Source organism: Contarinia nasturtii, unplaced genomic scaffold (assembly GCF_009176525.2).
Source record: "Contarinia nasturtii isolate CC-2019 unplaced genomic scaffold, AAFC_CNas_1.1 Cnas_scaffold_1101, whole genome shotgun sequence".
Taxonomy (NCBI): Eukaryota; Metazoa; Arthropoda; class Insecta; order Diptera; family Cecidomyiidae; genus Contarinia; species Contarinia nasturtii.
In genome coordinates this window covers 473542-500673 of record NW_022198445.1, presented here as the reverse complement: position 1 = coordinate 500673, position 27132 = coordinate 473542, and the positions used below count along the sequence as shown (strand labels likewise).

Below are 27132 nucleotides of genomic sequence, written 5' to 3'. Positions count from 1 at the left end.
CAATTTTTCTAATCCTTTTGCAATTATTTCATTTTCCATCGCGTGATTTTTATTGAGAATTTTCGAGAGTATGCTTTTCTAGTACTTTGATTGTAATATTTGATTGTGAATACGTTTCAAACTGAAAAGTAGAAAATTCCACATTAAAACTTTTGCTGAAAATACGAACAGCGAATAAACTAGCAAAAATACTTACGATTTCAATTCACGTCCACTGTCACTGACATATAGCGCCAATTTGTGCTCTACTCAAAGTGAACAACGATCTACAAGTATGAATGTATTGGCGAACCGTTTTTGCATGCATACAACTGACGCTTGTTTCGCTGTCAACTTCACCGCTCAATATTGCTTAATGTGAAACGTAGTTTTATACATTAAGCTATGGAATAGTAAGATATATATATATATATATATATATATGTTTGTTCAGTGATTTTAGAGAAAACCAGAAAAGATAGAGAGTTCGGGTTTTCGGCATTCGATAGGGCATAAAAAACCCTCCAGACGTATTTTTTATTTTCCCCATAAGTGCTCCCCATTTAATTTTTTCATTCATGGACCCTCTTTTTTGGATTCCACTTTGAAAAATATTTCGATTCCACTCACCATTTATTGAGTGGATAACGAATGGATTCGGGTGGAATTATTTTTCTCCGCAACTTTATTGGGTGGATAAACGATGGAATAAATGAGTTTTACTTCAGTGTTAATTTGATTACTTTGGATCTAGATGAAACTTGTTGAAAAAAAGTTGGAGACACCCGAGGCACCAAATTGTTTTAGATTCCTTATAAAATTACCTTTCGAATGGTATATAAATTATGGAGTTTCCGGCAGGTTTGATGGCATTTTACGCTGGCCGTTTGGCCGAAATATGAAAAATTATGAGAAAAATCGGCTTCCGAATCTTATAGCAAGCAACCTAGTTCTATGATTTTGATGAAACTTTGCCAGATTATAGCTCTTGGAACCCTCTTTCCAACGGTATATAGCTTATTAGCCAATCGAACTTGTGGATGTGTTTCCCAGGTGGCCGTAGATTGACGCTAGTGATATATCAATGATACTATTGATAGTTCGATATGAATAGCGTGCTATTGGTACATTTTAATTTTGTGACAACAACAATTTGGCTCTTCAATATTTTACCGCAAATGTAGAATCTAAAATATCAAAATAGAGCTCTATATTTGAAGGAATATATTGAAGAGAAATAATTGTTGTTGTCACAAAATTGAAATGTACCAATAGCACGATATTCATATCGTACTATCAATAGTACCATGATATATCACTAGCGTCATTCTATTCACTGCAAATTAGTGAAAATATTTGCAAAGTCAACTTTCAAGGGGAAATTTATTGCGGCATTTTCCTCTGATTACTTTGAATTTTAACATCTGAGTTTTCTGAGAGTAGTTTATGGGGTTTACTGCCTTTTTGAAGCTCAACTCCATAGGTGGCAATATAGCCAAAATGAGAAAAATATAGGTAAAGTACATTTTCGAGCTTCATTGCAAGCAACCTAGTTCTATGATTTTGATTAAATTTCGCCAGATGATATCTCCCAAAGTCCTCTTTCTAACGCTATATACACTGAGTCTAATATTTTTGGTAGACAAAATTTAGCATGGCACACTCCACTCACACGCCATTCGTATATAAATCCTATGTCAATGGAGAGTTTCTCTGCTTGTCTATCAAAAAAATTAGATTCACTGTAGCTTATTAGCCAATCAAACTTGTGAAGAGTTTTGGAATTTCAATTTAATTATGGCATTGACAAAAACCTTAGAGAAAAACGAAATCCATGTGATGCATTTATTAGGTAGTTCTGGACGTTCTCATTTCAGTAATTGAATTGAACGATTTCACCATTTATGGATCATCAGCGCAGCTTTTAAGAAAACCATCTATATAATTTATAGGATTTACTAACTTTTTGAAGTGGGAGCGCATAGGTAGTCGTTGAGGCAATATGAGGAAAATATTGGCAAAATCAATTTTCAAGGTGTAATTTATTTTAAAAAAATTGTGGCAAAAAATTCAAAATATGAATGTCGAGTAGTTTGTTTTTCTTAGTAGTACGGTTCCACGTTTCACATTAAGCTCTACGGCCAAAAACTGGCAGTGTATATTTCTAAGGAATTAAAACAAGAGTTAAATGTTTAAACAAAGCAACCGTTGCGAATCGAACAAAGCAAACGATTGACTTTTTTTTACAATCGAAAGAATTCAAGATGAAAACTCAAAATGATGATTCAACTGAAATACATTTGTCACATAACGTCATCCGATTTTTTTAAATTGATTCTTATGGGTGTATTGGTTTGAAGCGTAAAGATATAAAATAATATTCAAACACTTTTCGAATACGTAACAAGTACAAAAAAATCTTTTATTCCAATGCTTTATTCTAAATTATAATTTTAAATACATATTGTCACGCTGAGAGTGATATTTCATTCTTAATTTGGTAATGTGTATTGTATTAATTGTTTATTTTTTTATAAAACATATATATATGGATTGTGTATACGCAAAGGCTTATAAGTAAATAATTTCGATGTGTTTTTTTTTCTTTTAATTTTCTGCTTATTCTGAATAAACATTCAGGATATTGTAGAAAGAATCGTATTTCATTCGTTTAGTTTGGATTATGTTGCATTTTTACACAATCATCATTGCAAAATTATATTTTATGAATAATGTTGTGCGTTTATTTTGCTTTGTTTCAATTGAACGATAACGGGTTTTGTTCAAAACCATAAAAATATTTATAATCGATTGAAATACAACTGTGAAATGATGCTATAATCTGTTCCGTATTCACTTTCGGGGTGTGTGTGAAATTCGATGAAAATATCTTCGTCGACAATTTGTGGATATGGTGAAATGTACTCGCGCACATATTCAAATCCATCAACTAGATCTTTCGTAGTGGCGTTGTTAGAAAAGTCGACATGAATGTTATATTTCACTCGTGGTGTAATAATGATTGGCTTTTCCAATTTGATGTCAATTGGTTTGGTTGTCTTTTTATCCGCATAAACACACAATTGAATTTTTTCCATCAATTCGTAAACGTTATCAATTTGCTTAGTAATTTTTATCGTAGCTGATAGATCGTTGCCGGCATTGGTTACATTGGTTACATTCTTGAAATCAACAAATCGAAATCCACCAAATAACATTTTCTCACTTGCAGTAAATGTTGTATATTCATCACGCGAAATCAATGTGCCCTTTCCTTCTTCATCCAATCTCTTTCTTTCTTCTTTATCCGATTCTTCTTCATATTCTTGATTGCCATCTCGATCGCATTCGATTATATATTCATCATCCCAATTGAATACTTCAACTGCATCTCGATTTTTCATAAATTTCGTTGACACTTCAGTTGATTCACCGGTCATAATGAGTGCCATAATATCGGCTACTTCGTCGAGAGTGAAAAGTGTTTTATTGGCAAAAACAACTTTCGAGAAAGCGGCAATTTTCATTGTAGTAAATGGAATCAAATAAAAGCATTCACCCAGACTTTGACGAAGACTTTGTTTTTCGGTTGCATCAGTTTCATTTTCTTCACATGCATTTTTGGCCCAAGCAACACACGCATTGAATATATCCGCCTCGAAGCAATTGTAATTATCCAACTTTAAAATCAATTCAAGCACTTTTTTTGAAATGTTGATGAAATCATTCGATTTGAAAACTTCCGTGGCGTTTTCTCTAATTCCACACTCGCATTTCTTCAGTAGGTTATTGAGATTAAATTTAACCGCCAATGCATAATGCTTACACAAATCAACGACTTTGGTATTTTCCAAGAGAAATTCTTCGCAAATTTTCATTCCTTCGGGCATATCATATTTGTTGGCCAAATCAATAAATTCCGCAACATTGTTGGTGGTGATTTTTACCTCTTCCATGTAGAAAATGGTCAAAAAATCCATAAAACCATTCATGGAAGCATCCCGAATTTTGACGTCACCCTTTTCTTTGAGCGGACCGTAGAACATTGCATAAAAAACTGGACTACCCAATGCCAATATATTTTTGTGCGCTGCCACACGTTGCTCGTCACCGTCGATTTCAAACGCAAAATGTACATCAGCCGTTTCTTCATTCAAGTACAATTTTTTCGTCACTTCAGCCATACTTTTGGTGGAAAATTGTTTTACTGTTGCCATTGAAATTCGATTTATGTTCAGCAGTAATTTTGTTTTCAAACTGAAATTGAGATAATTATAAAAAAATCAAATACTGGTCAAATACTGACATGAATAAAGATTAAAGTGAAAAAATGCTCACAAGGTTCGATTTCGATGTGAAACAGTCTAACGAATGCACAATGTGATTGAGTTATGTTTTGTATAGAACCGGTTGAAGACTACTGACAAACGACGTGAGGACGTAGTAAATGAATGAGTTTTTGGTGTATATTTGTATTGGTAACCGATTTTTGCGCGTATTCTAATGACACTTGAGCTTGCTGCGCGGACAACTTCATCGCTAGTGTATTTAGCATACACCATGTATGTACACAAACACAAAAAACATTGATATATAGCAAATTTACCAACAGCTGTCAAAATATCTATTGGTATTTTCATACAATCGTCACAACAACAGCACGGTTGACAATTAATATTTGGCGCGATGGACTAAATGTCAACTGCACAGATATTTGAATTTTAATGGAAAATAAAATCCAATTCAAATGAATTCATACCATTTTCATCTTATCAGCTAATTTTATGTCTCTTTCTCAATGATTCACCTCCAAAAAAAACATATTGTATATTGATTCCGATGATTTGAAAATGTTTGAATATTTATTAAAGTTGATGAATCGTTGTGGGAACTTTTAAGATCACTACATCGACTAATAACTTTAATCGTCGATACGGAAATTATTTCCTAATTACGCAATTTAAGTTCAGTTTTGAATCCTGACCCAGTTCTCATTATAATTGATTCTCTGGTACAAAATACATATGAAAAATAAAAACGGTATAAAAACGGCAATAATGAAATTCAAGATCGATTTTTGATTTGGTTTTGTTGAAAAGTTTAGAAGTATACAGACCAATTGGTAATTACGCTTGACAATTTTATAGAATAAAATGTGTTTACAACTCATGACATAAGCGATGGGAACTGGAAACTTTATTATAACGACTAGCCGCATGTTCGAGACATATTATTACGTTGGCGGTTAAAATAATGTGTCCTTGATAATTACGATATCATTTTGGTGAAGTTCTGGTCTTCTTTGAAATATGAAATGAACACAGATATTAATGGGAGACGAAAAATATGTTTTCAAAATGTCAAAAATAAAAAAGGATGAGTGACTTACGCAGAATAGTAGAAATAAGAGGAAGGTGAGGTAATAATTGCATTCTAATTCAATACATACGCCATGCCACGTTCTGAAAATGTATACTTACCGAAATACAAAATCAATATTCGCCGAATATGTTCTAAACTAAAATCAATTGCGTGAAAAAACTAAATTTATTTGGTCAAAAATACCTATAATTCAAGGATAATTTTTTAAAATTAAATCCCGTATTATAATAGTCTAATTTTATGCTGAATTTTGTATGTTTACTTGTGTTTTTAAATATTGAAGGAGAGAATCTTATTTTATTATCAAAAAGTTTCTATTGAATTCAGGTGTGATAATGATTGAAGTAGAGCTGCGAAACAACACTGTGATTCGCATCGAATTTTGATTTAGGATGTCTATAGAATTTAAGTCCAATATCATCGTCAACAGCAGGTGAAATTGGTCTAAGTGATCCAGAATAACAATACACAATGTATCGATCATTCACTACAGCATTGTTTGAAAAATCGACACAAATGGTGTATTTTATGCCCGGAATGATTACAACCGGATTTCTCAATTTGATATCAGCAGCGAATACGTCTCCCTGTGATTGAAATTGATGACTTTCCAGCAATTCATCTTTGGTGCCATTTAGCCTGGTGATACTAACAGTTACTTGTAGAATTTCCTGTGGCAATCTAGGCCAGTCGTAGTCGAAAATATTGAATCCTCCAAACAACATCTTCTTGTTCACGCTAAATGTCGTATATTCTACACTATCAATCAAAGTGTGGTGTAAGGCACGCCGGATGCATTTTACCAAACGATTTACATCCCAATCAAAAACTTCACATTTTATGTATTTCTTTGACAGCTCCGATGATTCGCCAGTGGTAATGACTGCCATCAAATCAAATGCTTCATCGGATGTGAAAAGTAGTCGGTGAGTAAAAACGATTTTTGAAAATGTGCATACATCCATTGCGGCGAAAGGAATCAGATAAAAGCACTCTCCCAAGGTGTTACGGAGATTTTGTTGATCCGTGGCGTCGAATTCATTTTGTTCGCAATCATTTTTTGCCCAGTTCATACAAGCATTGAATACATCGATCGCATCACAATTTAGTTTTGTCAATCTCAAGATGAAGTGGAGCAAGACGTATGAACAATTGATAAAACCTTCCGATTTGAAAACTTCGATAGCTTTTGCACGAATTTCGGATTTGTAGTGTTCTCGTACATTTTTTAGGTTAAATTTAATCGCTAAAGCTAGATGTTTGCATAAATCAACGGTAGCGGTATTTTCCAGAAAAAATTGTTCACATACTTTCAGTCCTTCGGGAATGTCGTATTTATTGACCAAATCTGTAAGCTCTGCGACATTTCCAGTGGTGATTTGGACTTGTCCCAAGTACAATATTGCGAGAAAATCCATGAATCCTTTCGGTGATGCGTCGATAATTTTGACATCACCTTTCTCTTTGAGTAAGCCATAGAACATGGTATAGAAAACTGGACTACATGATGCCAAAATGTTTTGGTGTGCGGGCACACGGTGCTTTATACCATTGACTTCGAATACAAAGTGTACGTCAGCAGTTTCTTCGTTCAGATACAATTTTTTTAACCCTTCGCTCCAAATTTTAGTCGAAATTCCTGTTTGGTTTGACATTGTTCGATATGTGATGACATCTGTTTTGACTATCTTAATCGGAATTAGTCGATTTTGAGTGCATTTCAAACTGAAAGATTGAAAATTACAACTTAAAAATATGACCAGATAGAATTACACTTACTTTTCAATAGATATGAAGTTAATTTAACTAGGATACTTACGATGTTGAGTTACGTCCAGTGGCACCCACATAAGACGCAGTATAAGTTCTTAAAATGAACAAGCTATGCTATGGAAAGTGAACCGCTTTTTGCTGAGTTTTGCATACAGGCAAATGACACTTGTTTCGCAGACAACTTCATTGCTGAATGTATTTATCCAAAGAAAATATTATCTATTCCTCAATATTCCAAACCATACGTACGACGTGGAACAGACCCACAACAACCTGGTCTCAAATCGATTAATTTTTCATCCCCAACCGGTTGATATCTTTCTCTAAAAATCTATATACGAACCAATCCTTACACATAATAGGAAAATTGGTATTTGTGTCGAACGCCATGGCTAAAGCTATCACTGGTCACTGGAAATATATTTTTCTACATAATCGAATATGTATTTCGAGCTTCTCCATAGCATTTTGTGCATTAATTTGAAATGTTAGAGATAAATGAATATAAAGTGGTCATAGACGGCTTGATTATTTTTTTGTTTTAGAAACTCTTCAATATTGAAATAGCGTGTAAGTAGTTGTATTATACATTCTTATATTCAAAATGTCTATGCAACAGACGGTGAATCGTGAACGTATTGTACATTTAAACTAAAAAAAACATATTTTCGTTTGTTGCTGTCCAAGAATTTTAATTAATAACCTCTCATTAGTTAATAACTACCGATGAATAAAATTTCTACGCTCCTTAATGGGAAAATCAAAAAATCTCATAAGTTTAGAGTCTCTTACGTCGTTTAATTTACATGCAAATAGTATTTTTTACAGTATTTTTGTAGACAAATTATACCTCTTTCAGGGGCGTCACCCGGGGGAAGACAGGAGGTGCGGTTCCATTTCATTCATTATATTTCAATTCGATGGTGTTCTCATACGCACGTATCACACTTCCAGTCAAATTTTATCTCTTCAAGAGAGTGCACATAAATTAATTCAATTTAGCAATAAACAGAAAGTCACTTTTAAACATATTATATTTTTTTTATATTGATTCATTTGTTTCGAAATTGAACAAAATGATAGCATTGGCATTGGTAAAGGAATACATGTTCCTAATTGGAATTCTGAAGAATAATCGGACGAAAAAATTGCACCTTATAATGAATTGCATTTACTTTGAATCTGCTTCAATAAGTTTTCTGTCAACTTTTTGGTTTTTTGCATTCACCGCAAAAACTTTTGACGAATATGTTGAAAGTTTCTATTATATTTCATGTTCTTTGTTGATGCTTGCGTGGTATTCGAATTTCTTATGGCAACAAAATCGAAGCGCCCAATTTTTTAATAAGCTTGATGCCATAATTGAGAAAAGTAAGATTTTTTCATATTACTGTTTAAAGGAATTGGAATTTTTATAAATCGCTCTAAGTACATTTTAGATTGAAACTTAAAAACATTTAGTAATATTTTCACAATTATTATTGTGAATGTAATAGTAAATGCTCTTAAAAATTTATCTTCAAAAGTTAAAAAAAATCTTAAGAATTATCATGATCGATGCAACAAAACTAAATTATGCTGAGGCAATTTTTTGAAATGATTTTATTTATGTCAAATGTTAGGTTTTTTTTTTGAAAGTCTATGGTCCAAACAAAAATTTTAAATTCCGAACTCGATGTGAGATAATAACATTACACATAAATACAAAAATACTTTCTTTTAAATTGTTAAAACAGGATGCCGTAGTACGATCAACCAAATATTTTACCAGAAAACTAATGATATAGTTGAAACCTTGACTGCAAAGTCACATTTCATATTAATGAAAATCATAGCACCATTTTATGTGTTTTTCCCATTTGTGCTATCTTTATATATGAACGTTACGTCAAATAAAACATCGAAAAAAACGTTTCAACTCTTTTATCCAGCAACGTAAGAAATTATTTGATAAAATCGAATGTCTTCTTGATAATATTTCTCAAAAAAATTATCGTTTATAGATTTCCTTTCAATTGTTCAAAACCAGTTGGATACTTAGCATGCGCTCTGATTGAAGGCCAAACTGTTTATTGCATGGGCGAACTCTTTACCATAATACTAATATTTACGCTTGGTTTCAGTATTTTTATTACTGATTTTGTTTTGGACATTGAAGAAAATCTATGTCAGATAAATAATGATCTTATTGGAGAGGAAATCAAAGAGCCAACCGATATGGAACAAGTTCAAATGAAGGAAAAACTCATTGACATCATTTTGTTCCATTCTGAAGCAAGAGCGTTGAGTATTGTGCCAATTAAATGAACAATAATATTCTAATAATTTCTTTATTCGTTCAGATTAACAAGTCGTTTTTCAGATGTGATCAGTGGCATAGTATTTGCTTATTTAATATTTGCGTGTATATCGTTTTGCAGTTTATACTTGCAGATAAATTCGGTGATTATCAACAAAAAATAAATAAGATTTTACATTCTTTTCAATTATGATATCAATTTTATTTACTTTCTTATTAAAGCTAATTACGAATGAGAATTATGTTCGCATTCTACAAGTCTCAGGTCCTGCTATGGTAGCTGTGCTCTGGTTATTTTTCTTTTGTCATTATGGCAGCCGGTTTACGCAACGATTCGAGGACATTGCCGACGATATTTATCAAATTTCTTGGTATAACCTTCCTTTGGATCTACAGGAGAATATACCTCTGATGCTTGCTGTGGCACAGAAAAATGTGCATCTTGAAGGACTCTTCGGTACACGTTGTACTCGCGAAGTTTTTAAGAAGGTATTAACATTCATTTAAAAGGAATATCAAATATGAAAATCGGTACAATTTCTTTGTGAATTTCAGATTATAAATACAACATATTCTTATTTCATGGTACTGAGGACCTAACAAAATCGATTCGGCACCCTCAAAAATCTATGCAAACATATCGAAATCTTTGAATTTGACAAGCATTCTAACATATGTCTCAAATGTATTTGCACTAAATTCAGACGTTTGCCATTTGAACAACGAACACACAATATTAAATTCGTTTTTATTGGTATAAACCTTTATTCATCGAATAGCACATTCACTTTACACTGAACGGGCCATTGTCTTCGATTTTTCTCAGTATGTGTCGAACCTTCAAAATCATGTTTTGACAAACCGATTTGTCGATTTCTTTCAACATTCTCTCAATCCATCCAACCAATTGTTGTACGTTTCAAGTATTTTGAACATTCGACTATAACATACACCCAAAAATAGACGAGAAATAATTAATTTGGTGTCTTTTTGGTTTTTGTAAAGTTACAAAGATGGGTTTTTTTTCATGGAAATGCTATATTTTAAGAAGTGAGCCATTATTGTGGGTTTTTCTGCTTGCAAAGCACAATTTTGTCTTTAATCAGATAGTTCTGAACGAATTCTATTGATTTCAACAATATTTGGTTGATAATAGAGCAAGTCATTGAGGATAACCTTACTCCTACAAACATGTAATTTTGTTTATGCAGAAAACAATAAATATGTGTATTTAAGTGCAGATTTTTATTATTTAGTGTTATTTTAGGATAAATAGTCGATGTTTAAAATTTCAGACATAAAGCTGACAAAAAGTTGATAGTTTTTTTTTTCATAATTCATTCATGTAGATTTTGTAAACAATGAGGAATTTCATGCAGAAATTTTAACCGAAGAATCTTTGAGCAAAAACAAAAATTATTCCAGAAAATCAAACATGCAGCTCGCTTTATTAATTGATGTGTTTTCTATCCGCGAATAATAGTGCAGATTTCGCGAAATGGGTGGCTGAAGTAATAAAAGTAAAATTATTCGTTTAGTGTATGTCTAGCTGCATGGCTCAAAATAATTTTCTGACATAAAGAAAAATGTTGGAGTGGCTCTTGGTCCACAATAAAATCCATTAAAAATTCCGTGCCAAGTTGCTGAAAATGAATACTTTCAAAAATCAAAATTTAAATACGATCAAAATGATTAAATCCTCTGTAATGAAAGAAGAAAAACGCCAATTTTATTTAGTATACAATATGTATAATTTATTTAATCCACCATTTATCTTATACAATTTAATTCATTATTTGAATAGAAACTAAAAAAAATATTCTTTAAAAAGAAAAAAAAAATGAATTAATTACATTTAGATTATTAGATTTTTTCTTTTAAAAAAAGAAGGTGTTTTTCTATATATGTTTGTTGTGTTTTTATTTCTTCTCTAATTTTTTTTCTCTCTTCCCCGTTACTCGTTCAGTTTTATTTTGTTTGAACGCGTTTAATAGTTTTTTTTGCATACAATTTTGCTTCATTCTTATTATCTTATCTACTCCACTTTTTTTTATATCTGTTCGGTGTGTTTGGATCATTTTCTTTTTTAATTCCACGTTTCACAATCTCTAAACGTTTATAATTTGTGATAGATTCATTTTCTTGTTCAGAAAGCCATTTGCTTTTCTTGTATTTATTTCATCATTTAATATATTTTACAAAATATTTAGATCAATCGAGCGGCAAACACACCGAAAGCAGAAAAATTGTTGTGTGTCTTTTTTTCATTGTTGTTTTTTTCTGTCGACCAATTTCATCGGTTTGCCTCATGTATTTATTTTTGCATGGAAATACATGTTTGCAGAATGTTCTGAATTAAATTCATGACAAATGGAGTAGCGACCACCATATATATTTGAATCTACTCGCTGTTCATCTAAATATAAATCAGATAAATATGTGCAAAGAGGGCGGCGACGGCAATAAAAAAAAATCAATTCTAAAAAGGAACAACGCACGCAACAGCACAACAAACCGATAATTGAAACTATTGATTAATGTCAATGTCGAAATGGTTCATCGTGACATGTAACAATTAATCTCTATCTGTGTAATTAAGTCTGTGAGAAGAATTAATTTTCATATGGAGTCACGTAATAAATTTATTTTTGTTTTCTTCAACACATGTGTCACACGTACAGATGTTATAATGCCGATTCAATTGAAAATAAACATATTATTTTCCACTTACAATGACCATTCCGGCCATCATACGATAAATACTAGACGAAAATGTTCGCATCCATATCGCTTTCATTTGATTTGTTTTACATTAGGGTTTTTTTCATATACAAATTACATTTATTCCATATACTTTGTGAATATCTTTTAAGTAAATTAAACATCACCACGTTTTTTTCTTCTTCTACATCTTCAATTTCTCAATGACACACAAATCTTCATTCGAGACTCAATAATTAATTAAAATTATAAATTTTTCTGTACAATTTATGTTTGTTGTTGTTGTTTCTAACAATTGTTGTCTTTCGAATTCGTCGCATAATGCCATTTATGGCAATTTCGATCGGCCAGCGCTAGAATCCATTGAGCCGGCCACCAATCGGCTATTGGATTTAGCGCATTTCAACAACATTTATATTTCATTAGTTTGTCACTTGTTCTAAAAATTTATTTATTTGTTTTGTTTGCTTTGGATCATTTATGTGAATGCACCCATTTAATTTCTCACAATTCCTGATATTTCACCTACAAAAAGTGCAGCAATTTGCCACACGTCAGCGTGTAAGTGAATTCTACTTTAATCATTGTTAAGTATCACCATTGGTTTGTATTCTGCTTGCCTACTTTGAATTATATGATGCAGTTCAATTTTCGATATAAATTCTCTTGAATTTATGTCGCAGAGATAATCATAATAGCTTTATTTCTTTTATATATTATAAGATGTATGCGTTATTTTTTTTCATTTGCTCAAACAATTACATACGATAGAAGTTCAATTGGACACCATTAAGATTGACGAATGTTGACAACCAATATACGAATGCGCTAACAAGGAACCACCGCAGCAACCACCAGTTTGAAAATGTCATTGTATACCACATTCATTCTATCATGTCAAAAATTTGTCAATTTTATTGATTTCCAATTTCAAGCTTTCGCTCAATTTTAATTAATACTCATCATCATTTTCCCTGGCTACTCATTTTTTCCACCACAAATACACAAAATCGGGCAGCTGGTTTATGACTTTGCCACAATTTTTTTCTCCATATATTTCGATAGAATAATTTTTGTTTGTGTTTGTTGTGCGGTTTAATCATATCTTCCATTAAAATCAGGATAGACACTTATAGATTAGGCTACTTTTTACAAAACAATTCATCTGCCCGTTTCTAAATAGAGTTTGTTTAAAACTTCATGTTTTTTTTATCATTAGCCGCAACTTGAATACTATGTGAAATGCAACTCGTAATCACTCGTTGTAATATTTTTTCTTTCTTTGTGCTGAATATATAGTGTAAACTTTAAATTGTTAATGGTTTTTTTTTTTTTTCATTTTAAATATTGTTCGTAATGATGAAATGAAGTGCGCTCATAAGTCAAGCCGACATGTCGACTGCCCTCGGTGTTTTTTTCATGAATTTCACATATTTGGAGGTGTTTGGCAGTGAAATCACTTCAAAAAAAAATTCCCGTATTCATGCTATCTATACAAAATAATGTGTTCATTTCGTATCTTTTTTGCACTCACACTCGAAATATTCGTGTATGTTTTTACTTGTGAATAACATTTTATTGGTTAATAAATAATTTACCGTGTGTTTGAACATCGCTTGAATTTTGTTTGTGAAATTTTAAATTAAGAAAAAACACAGATGAACAAACGCACATTCACTTTAATTAACAAACGGTCATTCGGGCTCGAGAGTGTTTGGTTATTATTGTTCCTTCAGCAAACCGAAAAAGGAGTCACTTTTTTCTTTGTTCAATATTGTTTTGTATACGATGTGACAATTTTCATGCTTTCCACACTATAATTTAATTTACAAATTTTTCGTAATTCATAGAGTTTTTTTTGCAATTTAAAATAATTAAATTTCTACGACAATTAAATATTAAAATTTATAAATCCAATCCCTGTTTTCATTTGTCTCATTTTTTTATGCATTAAATAGTTTTTATTCTTTTATTTTTGTCATCAAAAGGGGAGTTCATTATTTTGCAATTTTGCAAAAAAAAACGCGTTTTCTATCGTCATTTCTTTTCGTTTGATCGAAATTTGATTCGATTGTTAACATATTTTTTGTTATGGTGTTGCCGTGATTTATGCTCTCATTTTGGTCCAAAAATAAATTGGGATTTTTTTAAATACAGACCACAAAATGTTTATCAATTGGTTTTTTTTTAAATAGTTTACAATTAAAAGAAAAACTACGAAACTCGAAAAAATCCTTTCAAATAAAAAAAAAATGTAATATTCTGTCACACATTTTACGTGCTCTATGGGACGAAACTAAGGAGTCTTTAAAAAAATCGAAGAAAAATGTGCCGGCTGAATCCATTTCTTTAGGAATTAGATCATGCTTTTGTTGTTGTTGGTTTCATTTTTTTTTTTTTCGTTTTGTTTATGTTTTCTATTTACAATTGTTATTTATGAGTCGATCACTTCACTATATATCTATATATCATTTATTTGTTTTTGCATTTTGTGGGGGGTGTGTGAGTGTTAGATAGGTAGTCGAAAAGATAGGAGGTATCGACACAAAGCCAGTAATTATTTAGAACACGATACATGTCACCACATATATAATTATGGAATTGTCTATAATTGATTCCATAGCTATCGTCGTCGTCATTGTCGTTATTGTTGGCATTGTCGTCACTCTAATTCAAATGCATATCGTGTCTTTATCTTGCGTGTGTTCTCACTAGCTTACGAACTAAATTTCTTATATTTAACTTGCAGTTTTCATAATAATTTGCTTCCCAAATATAATATCTGCCCCGTGAACAATTTTCAATTTGACCAGTGTTCTGTTCGCTTTTTTGCATGCACGCTTTTCGTTTTTTTTTTCAAATATCAATTATAATATACGTATAATATAATATTCTTTGTATGTTTTGTGTTGTCAGATCTCTCTAATGGTTTTTTCTTCTTCTTTCTTTAAAGTACAAATCCGAATAGCGTTTTGGCTTAGAGACTACATTTTATAAATTGTTTTTTTTTTTTATAGTTTGTGTTTAGCAATACAAGTTTCTCTTTTTTATTCCTTCACTAATTTATATCAACTCCTTACTGGTTAACGGGTTGTTTGTCCACTCAATGTCACATAGCAAATGATTTATGCACATGTTTTTTTTTGTTAGAAGGAAAAAGAAAATGTCGTGAACATAACACGGTCTACTGGTTTGTTATATCGCACTACAAATATTTGTATTTTTGTGTGTATGTATGTGTGTGTAAGAGAGAGAATATGTGTCAATGTATGGATCGGATGCATATGCGTCTATCCTTCAAGCTATATATTACACGTTCAAAACATTTCTATTTGTCGAAGGAACACAGACTGGTTGGGATGAATGTGGTACATCGTTTGCTGGATATTATGACACTGGAATTGATGATTCAGTATTTGGAACTAATTTTGTGGCAGAATTTTGTGGTAACGGACGTCGTTTCACCTTTTTTGCAGGCGATTCACATGCACCACCGCCACGTGACACTTGAAACAATACCCTCGATATGATCAATGCAACTTGTTGATCTAAAATGTGGCTCATCACAAGACCGAGCAGACGTTGTTCTTGTTGTAAAAATAGCGGCCGATTATCTGGATGCCGAGCCAAATGCAATAGTGTACCAGCCGTTCTTCGGAGCATATCTAAACTCGTTCCCATTGAATCGGGATTTTCACGCAAATAATTGATGCCATGTTGATTTGCAATGCCCAATGCCGTTTGTTCGGCTTGTTCGATAAACGCCACCAAATACGAAATGCATGGACTTTGCAGTGCAACTGTTCGTGCCATTGAACTTTCAGCGGATGCTAAATAATGCAATAAATTAACGGAAAATTCACGCAACACTTGATCTTCATTTCGGCATAAATGTCGAGTTAGTACTGAGCATAAATTTTCGAGGCGTGAGAATGGCGGTGTTGCAATCACTAAATCAACATTTGCATCGGTTACGCAAATCTTGCAGAGTGCTTCCAATGCTAATCGTTGTGGTGATAATACCGATGTTGGACCGCTCGACGGGAATGGATCTTGTCCGTGGGCCGACGGACATATGGCCCAGTGTAATAAACCATCAAGGCATGGTCGTGCGATGATTTCATCATAGTTGGTCAATTGCATGTGACCGGCAATATTGGCAACGGCCACCATCATATTTTCACGTAACTGAATCAAATAGTCCCACCACCATTCATTTTCGCCTTGTAAACTGCTACACGAATCAGAGAAATCGTTATCATCCTCACGATCGTAATTGCGAATGGTTTGTGTTCGCACCGGATGCTTGTGATGCAATAATAAAATTCGACCCAAAATGGCTAGGAATGTTTCAGAGTTGGCGAATACAGTTTCATTGCCGGGGACAAATGTCAAATTTCGTAGAATGTTTGATATTGATATACAGCGTCGTGCAACAGTGTCTTGACTTTCGCTAATTAAATATAGAGAGGCTTCATCACGTGCATAGCATTCATCTTCGAAATCGCCGATGCGACGACGTTTTAATGTTTCAGCCGGATCTTGAATTGTTTTCTTCACGTCGAATGAGTTCGTTGTATTGTCAGACTTTATACTTTCGCTCTCTTTTACATTGGCAGTTGCATCATTGCTCTGTGGCCCATTCGATAGTTTTTCCAATTCCATGTCAACCTCACGACAATCGCTATCCATAATTGGCGATTGTTCTTTTTTACTTGGTTCACTGCTCTCGCTAGTTTTTGACGATGTCGAATCGTCGGTTTTCTTCGTCGCCGCTGCTGTTGTTTCATTCTCATCCGTTTCCATTGGCTCCGATTTGATATCTTTTGTCTTTTCGATTGCCACCGCTTTATCGGCATCGTTTACATCAACGACTTTTGGTTCATCGTTTATGTCGTCAATTTTTTCTTCTTTTACACTAGGATTTGGACTATGTACACTTGATTTTTTACTATCACCATTGGCCGAATTTGGTGCATCGCTTGTGACCGTTTTCTTTTCGGCGTTCGTTTCATCGGCCGACGCTTTTCGTTTTCTATCACTTGATTTAATGTATTTTGCAAATGGAATGTTTACGAATTCACCTTTAAATGGATCAATAATGTGCGTATACGGATCGGGTTCGATGTGACCATATGACCAAACATCATTCTCTGCGTCAGTGTTGATTTGTTGATCAACATCGGCATGAATGTCCCAGTTTCGTTTTGAATCCAGCACAAAAATATCATCATCGGCTTCTTTTATTCGAACCGGCACACCTTTGCGCGAGCACATTGTATAATTGGTCATTGAATGGAACACAACTAAACGCTCATTTGGATTTGGCTGTTTGGTAACTTGTCCTAAATCAACAAATTCTTTGCAATCTTTCAGCAATCCATCGTCGTCCTCTTCTTCGTTATCGTCGTCGTCATCATTTCCCTTGCCATCCACGATTGCATCATCTTTGCTCAATATTCTATTATTTTCGGCTTTCAATTGTGGCTTTGCCGGTCGTCCGCTAAACTTATTACTGTCAAACATATCGGTCAAACTCTTTTGGAAATGATCGAGCAGCATATTCAACAGACCGGGTAAATATGCCAATGAAAACCATTGAATCGATGAATCGTCGAATAATAAAATGTTCAACACATCCAATGCCCATGTACTCTCCGACAATAGTCCTGATTGAAGACACATGAATATTCGCCACATATCCGTTTGACCGATGTCGGTTTTCGTAAGCCGCTTTCGTCGATACAGCAACGGTGTAACAGCTTCAACGCTATCACCTACATTAGGAGTTTTAGCTATATTAGAATACGCCAATGATATAGGTTTAATGAAATGAATTTTGTTTTAAATGGCCAAATGGGTGTTTTGATTTTGAATTTGATTTTATTTACTTACTCGGAAAGACAATATCACGTTTGGCGGGCGATGCACTTGGAAATGGTGCAACTTGTGTTTGTTTTGCCAACTGCGGCGGTGGCATTGGACCTGCAATATTTTTACCAGGAATTTGACCAGGACGTTGCGGTGGCCGAATGGCAGGAACATTGCTCAATTGTGATTGATTCATGCCAGTCCATTGCGGTGGTTGCACTTGATTACCTATATTTTTTGTCGGCGTACAAAATTGTTTCGGTTAGTTCTTTTTCCGTAATTTTCTTGAACGAAATTCATAAATGTTGGCCGACAAAATACCAAATATACCTGGATAGGGAGGATGTGTGTTTTGTGGTGGATAACGTTGTTGCTCCCATTGAGCATTTTGAACGGGCGCTCCCATGGGACCAACAGGTGGTCCCGGTAATCGTTGATTGGCCCATTGTTGTGGTGCTTGAGGATATTGACGATTATAATGCGATGGGCTGGCATTGCCCTGCCAATTTGGATAAAGCTGAGGCCGTTGATTATATGGAGCTGGCGCTGGTGAATATTGAGATTCTTTTGCAAAATCTGGATGACGCCTTGACTGCGGTGGTTCTTGTTGTCGATAATCGAATTGCTGTGGCGGTGGACCTGTTTTCAAATGTGCAAATAAATTCAATTTTAAAATGAAAAACTTGATTTTGCAAAATTAAATCGCCTTACCTTGTGGATATTGTGAAGGTGGTGCATTAGGCAATGGTCCAGATGGAGCTTGGGAAGATGGTGGTGCTTGTGTAGCACTTTGTTGAGCAGTCGGAGGCGGCGGTGGCTGATGCGGTGGCTGATGTGGTGACTGATGCTGATTATATCTGGCATCAGGAGCATCACCATAAGGTGGATAACGATTTGGTGCTGCAAATTGGCCTTGTTGAGGCTGTTGAAATGGTGGCTGTTGAGCTGGTGGACCGTACGGTTGTTGTTCGACTGGATATTGTGGCGTTGATGTTGCGCCTAAAATAAAATGATTTTTCCATTAGTAAATCTATTTGAAAAGTGAATTCAATGGGAAAAAATGGAAAGCGTTATTACTTTTACCTGCAGCGTTCGGTTGTGGATAGGCATTTGGTGGAACCGGAACGCTTGGGCCAGTTGTTTGCTGTTGTGTCTGTTGTTGTTGTTGTTGCTGTTGTTGCTGCTGTTGCTGTTGCTGTGGCGGCTGCTGTTGAGGTGGTGGCGGATATGCATTAAAACTATCCATGGATGCAGAACTTGAACCAGGTGGCGACTGAATTTGAGCTACTGAAATAACGGAGAAAGGCGATTATATATCATTCAAAGACAATAGAAATGACGATGATTTTCTTTACCTTGAAATGAGTCTTGTGAATTCGATGAACCTTTGTGGTTTGCGTCTAAATTAAAGAAAAAGAATGAAGACAAATTAGTAATCGTTAAAACAAATGCACAATCATCACATTTGCTCTTGTTCAACACTCACCTGGTGATGGAGCTGATGCGGGTTTTGGCGTTTTCTTCTTCGAATTTGATTCAACTTGCTGAATAAGCGGTAATGGATCAATGCCGCCACGATCAAACTGACATTCGAATGGGAGCAAATTCTTTGTGTAATGTTTTCTTAATGTATACGCTGCACTACTGCTAGCACCAATTCCAAGTATAGCGGCAACGTCTTTCCATAATTTACTCTTAGGAACCTGTACAAATGAAATAGTAACAAAATGCGTCAGTTTGATGTATTGTCGACCGAACGAATGAGCGTTGCTGTTTAAACACAGCACAGCGATTGCTTTGATCAAAAAAATGCTGTCATTTATACGTACCTTACAAACATCAAGAAAACCACCACGTTCTTTAACTGATGTGTATAAACGATACAAATCTAATGGTTGCTTCGATATCGCTGGACAAGCTGTGATCGGTGTTCGTCTCTCTTCCATAAAACTAAGCAATTTATCTAAGAATGGTCGTCGCTCTGGATTATCATCCATTTCATATAATTTACACAGACTGTCCGATTTTTGCTGTAACAAAAGAAATTGACACATTTATTTTAATTTATTGGTGGAACAAGATGAATAAAAAAGTGATAGAGGAAAATCGAAAATATTTAATACCTTCGACGATGATCGATGCGGTGTTGGTTCAGTGTGGCTATTAAAAACAGGACTAGCTGGTGTTCGTGGCCAAGTTGGCGATCCCATTTCGAAATCTTCGTGCATCGTTGGCGTGCTGCCAGCCGATGCTAAATGGCTTTGATTATATGGTTCTCCTTTTCGTTTTGGTGTCGAGCATTGTGGATCTGATGGATCTGATGCTATAAATGGATATTATTTATTGGTTAAATATTTGTTTATGTTAAATTCATGTTGATGCGGAAAGAATCGATTGCATTACCTGCTGAGGCATTGGAAATAGTACTGTGCTGACTAGCCTCATCAATTGTTGTTCCATCCGGGCCAGTTGTAATAACAGACGTTACAGGATGCTGTGACGATGATGATGAGCCGGACGAAATGCCATTGTCTTGTGATTCGGGAAGCGGGATCATACCTAATAACATCAATATGAAATCGGTTATTCAGTGATTTTTTTTATCAAAAAAATGATGAATAGTGTTGATGCTTACCGCCTTGATGAGTATTTCCAGCTTGTGAATTATGATGCGGAGAAAATGGTGGTCCCATGCTTCCTGGAGCCTAAAAAAATAAAATATTTCGATTATTTTCATAAGTTTCATTGCGGCTTCATGAATTTAAAATTGAAATGTTGCGTCTTACCTGCATTCGCGAAGGGGCTTGCATTTGTGGCGGGCCCATTGGTTGATGCATTCCCGGTCCATTTACAAAGCTTTGTGGCGATGTTGGACTTTGATTGCCGTAACCACCTTTGTGTAATAAATGTTGTTTCAAATGATTCAATGGACGTGGTGAACCGGGTGCTGAATTTGGTGCTGGTCCATTCACTAAATTAAAAAAATGGGAAGAAAAGCAATATAAAGTTAGTAAACGTATGCAAATATAATTTTCAATTGTTGTTATGTGCATAATATTGTAAGAGTTATTTGTTTTAGTTACCTGCACCGCCTTTATAAGCACCATGCATATGAGGAGTTGGAGGCGTCGGATAATTTCCTTGTGGGAATTGTGTTTGATTAGGCATGGGTCTGCCATATTGATTTTGATTTGGAACATGAGGTGCGTTAGCTGGACCATTAACTGTAATTGGTAAATGAAAAAGGTTCAAAGGAAAACCAGAAGAAAAAAGGTTAGTCCATTTAGCAACAATTAAAACTAATGTGAGTTTGTTGAATATAATTCGTACCTTGTCCATAATTTGATGGGTATTGTGGTCGAGCAGGATAGTTGCCTTGTGGAAATTGTTGCGATTGACTTCCATAGGGTGGCATTCCTTGAGGTGGCATTGCATTTGGGCCAGTTGCTTGTGGTGGTGGCGGATACTTGTGTGGTGAAGGTGGTGTTGGATAATTTCCTTGAAGATTTCTGTAAACACACAAAAGAAAACAATATAGATCCAATCAGTGTCGTGTTTGGTCTTGAATACATTTAGAAGATATGAAATAAATACCTTTTTTCGTAGAAATCGCTGGCCGATTGTGCATTCGGTATCATCGGAGATCGTTGTTGCTGTGCATTCGGATCCATGGGTTGTTGTTGTTCGCCTGGATGTTGATAAGGAGGTCGGTGATTTTGTGGTACTGCTGGTGACATTGACCTCGATCCTGAGCTTCCAGTTGGCGATGGTGTTGGTCGCATCGTCATTGAATTTGGTGTATTTGTCGTTGCCCCAGGTGCATTACTTTCATTGCTGTTCTGGCAAATTTCCTGCGAAAATTAAGAGAAAAAAGAATGAGATTAATAAAAAAAACGTGTCACTCGTGCATTAAATAAAACAAGAAAAATATGTAAAAATGTTGCATAAAAAAAATAACACAAATTGTATACAAAGTCAAATCAGAAAAGTTAAATGATCGCATGACACCGAAACGTACAAAAACAATGAATCAAGAAATGAATATCGTGTCACGCATTGACAACAATAAATATTCTGAACGATAATTGTTTGGGTAATAAATCGCCTGTAGCAGATAAAAAAGCGCTTAAAAGCGAGATAGCAATGAACGCAAAGTGAGTCGAACCGATAGAGAAAGAAAATGAAAAACAAAAAAAAAACACAAAGATACAGAGAGAATAAAAGTATGAATGCCAAATTGAAATACATATAACCGGCATTTTAAGCATTTGGATTTAAAACTTAAAATTCTTCGTATGTACAGTGTAAAGTGTTTACATAAGAGAGTGAGAGAATGAGAGACGTTTGCATACATACGCAATGCCAAACGGATTTATTTACGATGACTATCCCATTTATGTATTCTTTGATTCATGCATGCATTGCGTTCGCATACCGCCTGTCAAGTTGATTTCAAAAAGCCAGGCACGAACGAATGAAAAACCACAACAACAACGACGACGACGGCAATAACAACGAATGCGGCAACAATATTGAATAGCGCCTTAATTCACAAAAATGAATCTCTTCGATGTGTTTTTTTCGCTCTTTGTTTACCTAATGCTTCTCTGATGACTTTATGACTCATTTTCTTTTAACATATCTTCTTCTCTGTGCTTTGTGTTCGCAATATTATGAGAATTGTTGCTATAATGGTTTTGTATGTCTTGTTGTTTTTGATTTTTTTTGTGTGTTCATCCATACTTATTCTTTTCGGGAATTTTGCGTGCCTTTGATTTTTAGTTAGCTCAAATGGGATTGTATGAGCGTCAGATGTTCAACAGTAACACCTAAGCGAATGTGTCTAATAAGCATATTGTATGTATTAACTACATCAACGAAGCAAGAGAGCGAGAGAACAGAAAAAAAACACAATATAAATGAACAGCGAAACATGCATCAAGTACTAGCAGTCCACTTTATAGCTTCATGTTCATCAATTACGGCGGATCAGGCCACATACAATGAAATAATATTTCTCTGAAAAATGACGTGCAAATGAATATGAAGAGACACAGGGCGAGTGGAGAGGAAAAAAAAACAAAGAATCAACCAACATGCACGATGGCTATGATGACGGCTCATTCCAACAAGCATGCTTTTTGCCGTTGTCGTTGTTGTTGTTCAATTAAATGAGAACTCTTCTCGTCAGCTATGTGTTTCTTTTTTTATTATTATTCTCTCTCACTTCTTTTGAAGTCTGTCAATTTATGAAAAAAAGAGCCATATCCTCTCATTCGATACCTGAACACACTCAAATGCCCATATACACGGAGTCATTTGTCCATGTGTGTACGTGTATCTACGTGAGACTGTGCCAAGAGTATTTGGCGTGAAACTTTATCGAGAAAAATGATTACGAATGGCATGTACAGACACACCGATAGAGCGAGGAAAGATCAAAATCAAAGGAAGAATGTAATGCGAAAGAATGGGAAAAAAACACAACATCAACAAATAAATTAAAGAGAAGTTAAATGGAATAGAATAGAATACGAAATGGAATGAAGGAGAAAGAGAGTGAAAGAGAAATTGTTCAATAATAAAATCGACGTATGTATCGACTGTAGAACAAAAAAAAAGCGCGCGATTTTCATTTGTGATTTTCAAAGCGGTATTGCGCTGCATGCGCCTCTCTCCATTCATTCCAATTGGAATTTTCTGTTGAACTCTTTACTCTTCCTTTCTTCTCAAACCATTCTGTTCATCGTTGCCACTTCCGTTCAAATGCTTGACAATCAATTGTTCGATTTCATTTTAGCAGAGGATACATAAAAAACATTACTTTATCATATATCATAAAATATACAGGGGGAGGAAAAATTTTTAAGCCTGATATAGAAACACACATTGTATTTTTAAATGACTATATTTATTATTCAAAGTAGTCTCCATGAACACGAATGACACTTTCATATCGATGCTTCAATGCTTTAATTCCTCCTTCAAACCACTCGGCATCTTTGTCCTCCCATACGTTGAAAATATCGTTCGATATCTCTTCTTCGGACTCATATTGCTTCCCCTTCAGATATCTTTTGGTGTTTGGGAACAGGAAATAGTCGCTGGGGGCCAGATCTGGAGAATACGGTGGATGGTGGAGTTGTTCGAACCCACATTCCCTGATGGCAGCTTGTGCAAGCAATGATTTGTGAGGCGGTGCATTGTCATGCAAAAGAAGAACTTTTCGAGTGAGCAAACCAGGACGCTTTTCTCTGATCGCTTTACGCAATCTATGCATTTGTTGAGCATAATAATAGCCCGTGACTGTGGTATTCTTTGGAAGGAATTCAACCAATAATATGCCTTTGGCATCCCAGAATACAGAGGCCATTACTTTGTTTGTGGCAATTTGTTTGCGTGGCACTTTCGATGCTGGTTCACCACGTTTGTGCCATTCCATCGTCTGTGATTTGAGCTCTGGATCATAGTAGTGGATCCAGGTTTCGTCGCCAGTCACTATTCCTTCAAATGTGTCCGTTTCATTCCATTCCAACAACTCGAGAAACTCGTGTGCAGCAGCAATTCGTTCTTCTTTTTGGGATTTGTTCAACGTTCTTGGAATCCATCGCGAGCAAACCTTTCTCATGTGCAATTTTTCATGAAGTATGTTGTAAATACTCTTCTCTGAGATGTCAAACATTGCTGCTAACACTTTCTTGCTCATTCGAGGATTTTCGTGCACGTGATGTTCAATTTTTTGCACTACATCTGAAGCTGTTGCTTCAATTGGTCGACCTGTATGAGGATCATCTTCCAATGATTCTCTACCCCACTTGAATTGTTTTGCCCATAGTTTTACTGTGGCATACGATGGGGCAAGGACCCCATAAACAGCACGCAAGCGATCATTGATATCCTTTGGTGTCACACCTTCTTTTGTGAGAAACTTAATCACCGCACGATATTCGATTTTATCCATTTTTTCAAAAATATCGAGGTTGCTTGGTATGCAATGATGTTGAAAACAAACGACGACAGATATCAACTCAATTTTTTTTCTGCAATACTATTGACAGTTCGTACGTCAATTACAGCACAAGAACAATTTGTAACTAGTGCCGTCTATATGTCAGGCTTAAAAATTTTTCCTCCCCCCTGTATAACTAAAAATGTCTATATGTAAAATGAAAACATACAATTTTTTTTTCTTGTTTTGTGATAGTTGTATGATACAGATGAGTTGAGCCGGAGAACGGAACTAAAAATGTTCTGTACATTGAATTCATTTGTCATAATCTGCAGTGGCAGCCATGTGGAATTCGGCACATATTGAATTGAAAATTATTGTCTGTTAAGCTTGTTTTGCAGCAAAATATGATGATGGTGGAGCTAATTAGATTTCGAAAATAGCAAAAAGTCACTACTGGCAACGGCAAAAACCGAAGCCATTTCCAATGTTCAATGTTATATGTCTATGTTTATGTATGCATACCAAAAAAAAAAAAGTGACAATTTTAACCAACAAGCGCTCATCGTCATACGTCGCATGAAAAATGCTCTATAATTCGTTTCGTTGAAAATTATGATAGAAAAAAATATATAGAAACAGCAGAAACAGCAACATCATACACCATACACTCAACAACGACAACAAAACAACAAAAAGTATGCAACACAATTTTGTTTCTCTCTATCTCTGTGACACTCTCATCATACTATCTCAAGTGTTGCAGTGCTGTCATTTCGATTGTATGACGAGCGGTACAGTAATTTTGCAGTATTTTTTTCGCATGATCCATCGCTAAAAATGTTAATATATTTTTAATGTTAGCGTGCTTGGGTGTATGTGTGTGTGTACACAAATGTACTCAGCGAGAGAGAGAGAGAGAGAGAGAGAGAGCGGGATAGAGAGATCTAAATGCATCACGGTTATAGAACCTCGGAGGGCAACAAAATCATCACATGAATGCTTATATATATCTACGTTCGTTCAGTCAAGCAAATTTTATTCGCTCTTTCTCTCATTTTTTTCACTGTGTCGTACACAATTTTGCTATATGTGTATTTATCGTCAATGCTAATATTATTTGGATGCGTATATGCGCTATCCCTGTGTATCAATGTCATTTAATAAATTAATCTTATGTGAGCTCAAAGCGTTCATGCTTACACATGCTTGCTCGTGAAATGGTTGTGAATTTAATTGCCGATATTTACTTGTACACCCAACCGGTGATAAAGGACGATTGGAAATTCCATAAAAAAAATTTGTGTATAGAGATATTGAAAAACAAAATCCAGCGAAGGAGACCAAAAGGGATATACCCGCGTATTTTGCAACTTTTACTGTGTACAGTGTACACCAAACATTTATAACCGAATCGATGTGAAAAAAAAACGCCATACATAACAAAATTGAACATTGAACACTTGGCGCAATTTCGGTTTGTATTTCTGTATGGGTGTTGCGGTGTTTTCCATATGCATGTAGAAATGGACGAACAGACGGACGGCAGGGCATTTAAAATGACTATGGCAACGGAACATTTTTCGATCTCCCCGATCGGGGGAGAGAACGAGTGAGCGAGCGAGCGGCTACAACAAAAATAACGAACTAATCAAAATATACATATTCTATTTTTGCCTCCAATTTTCCAATGGATGGGACTCTCCCTTCTTGATTCTATCTTCATGCGGTATATGTACATTGTACAAATGTATATAGCATAGCATGCGAGACATAAATACATTTCGATTGTCATTGTGTTGTTGTCATCGTTGTCGTTTTGCAAAATAGAATTAAATGTTCAGTCGGTTGGTTGGATGTTCAAAGCTCGAAGCATTAGACGAACCATGTTTTTCTCGTCAAATGCTTGAAAACTCGGCTCATTCTGTTACATGAAGTTAAAGTCAAAGTCGAAACACTCGAAGTTCGAATACACAAACCTCACATCGCAATCGCATCTCATCTCATCTCATCCATGAGTTGCATACTATATAGTTGATGTTGCTATTGCTGATGCTCGAATGATGTTGTGTCTTCGGGTCTCTTGCTCTCGCTCTCTCTTCATTTTATATATATATAATTTTTTTGCGTTCATTTTCAATTCGTAGATAGCAAAGCG

The 27132-nt window shown here is 34.9% G+C and overlaps 3 protein-coding genes across 7 annotated transcripts in view; all 3 read right to left on the bottom strand.

Moving 5' to 3' along the window:
- Positions 1-2451: 2451 nt before the first annotated feature.
- Positions 2452-4414, bottom strand: LOC116344642 (BTB/POZ domain-containing protein 3-like). Its single transcript, XM_031773276.1, has 2 exons — positions 4318-4414; positions 2452-4236 (listed from the first exon to the last, which is right to left on the bottom strand). The coding sequence occupies exon 2, from the start codon at positions 4194-4196 to the stop codon at positions 2781-2783; it is 1416 nt and encodes a 471-aa protein (XP_031629136.1). The 5' UTR covers positions 4197-4236; positions 4318-4414; the 3' UTR covers positions 2452-2780.
- A 1169-nt stretch (positions 4415-5583) lies between these two features.
- On the bottom strand, positions 5584-7296 carry LOC116344655 (BTB/POZ domain-containing protein 3-like). The gene is made up of 2 exons (XM_031773295.1): positions 7181-7296; positions 5584-7086 (listed from the first exon to the last, which is right to left on the bottom strand). Exon 2 carries the CDS (start codon positions 7014-7016, stop codon positions 5685-5687), a length of 1332 nt encoding a protein of 443 aa, XP_031629155.1. The 5' UTR covers positions 7017-7086; positions 7181-7296; the 3' UTR covers positions 5584-5684.
- Positions 7297-14540: 7244 nt separating this feature from the next.
- Positions 14541-27132, bottom strand: part of LOC116344671 (trithorax group protein osa) — a 47824-nt gene continuing 35232 nt past the window's right edge. For 2 of the 5 annotated variants that reach the window (XM_031773314.1, XM_031773319.1), the window contains 15 exons: positions 21620-21876; positions 21356-21534; positions 21109-21249; positions 20812-20996; positions 20661-20730; positions 20429-20584; positions 20149-20348; positions 19855-20055; positions 19512-19728; positions 19381-19425; positions 19103-19312; positions 18737-19024; positions 18356-18664; positions 18050-18253; positions 14541-17949 (listed from right to left, as the gene is read on the bottom strand). In XM_031773314.1, coding sequence (XP_031629174.1) covers positions 15542-17949; positions 18050-18253; positions 18356-18664; positions 18737-19024; positions 19103-19312; positions 19381-19425; positions 19512-19728; positions 19855-20055; positions 20149-20348; positions 20429-20584; positions 20661-20730; positions 20812-20996; positions 21109-21249; positions 21356-21534; positions 21620-21876 — 5070 coding nt within the window. In that variant the 3' untranslated portion in view covers positions 14541-15541. The remainder of the gene's footprint in view (positions 17950-18049; positions 18254-18355; positions 18665-18736; positions 19025-19102; positions 19313-19380; positions 19426-19511; positions 19729-19854; positions 20056-20148; positions 20349-20428; positions 20585-20660; positions 20731-20811; positions 20997-21108; positions 21250-21355; positions 21535-21619; positions 21877-27132) is intronic. The other 3 variants (XM_031773317.1, XM_031773318.1, XM_031773316.1) reach the window with 3 other exon arrangements.

Excerpts from the sequence above, each read along its gene's own strand:
- LOC116344642 (XM_031773276.1), bottom strand. The coding sequence starts at position 4,196 with ATGGCAACAGTAAAACAATTTTCCACCAAAAGTATGGCTGAAGTGACG.
- LOC116344655 (XM_031773295.1), bottom strand. The coding sequence starts at position 7,016 with ATGTCAAACCAAACAGGAATTTCGACTAAAATTTGGAGCGAAGGGTTA.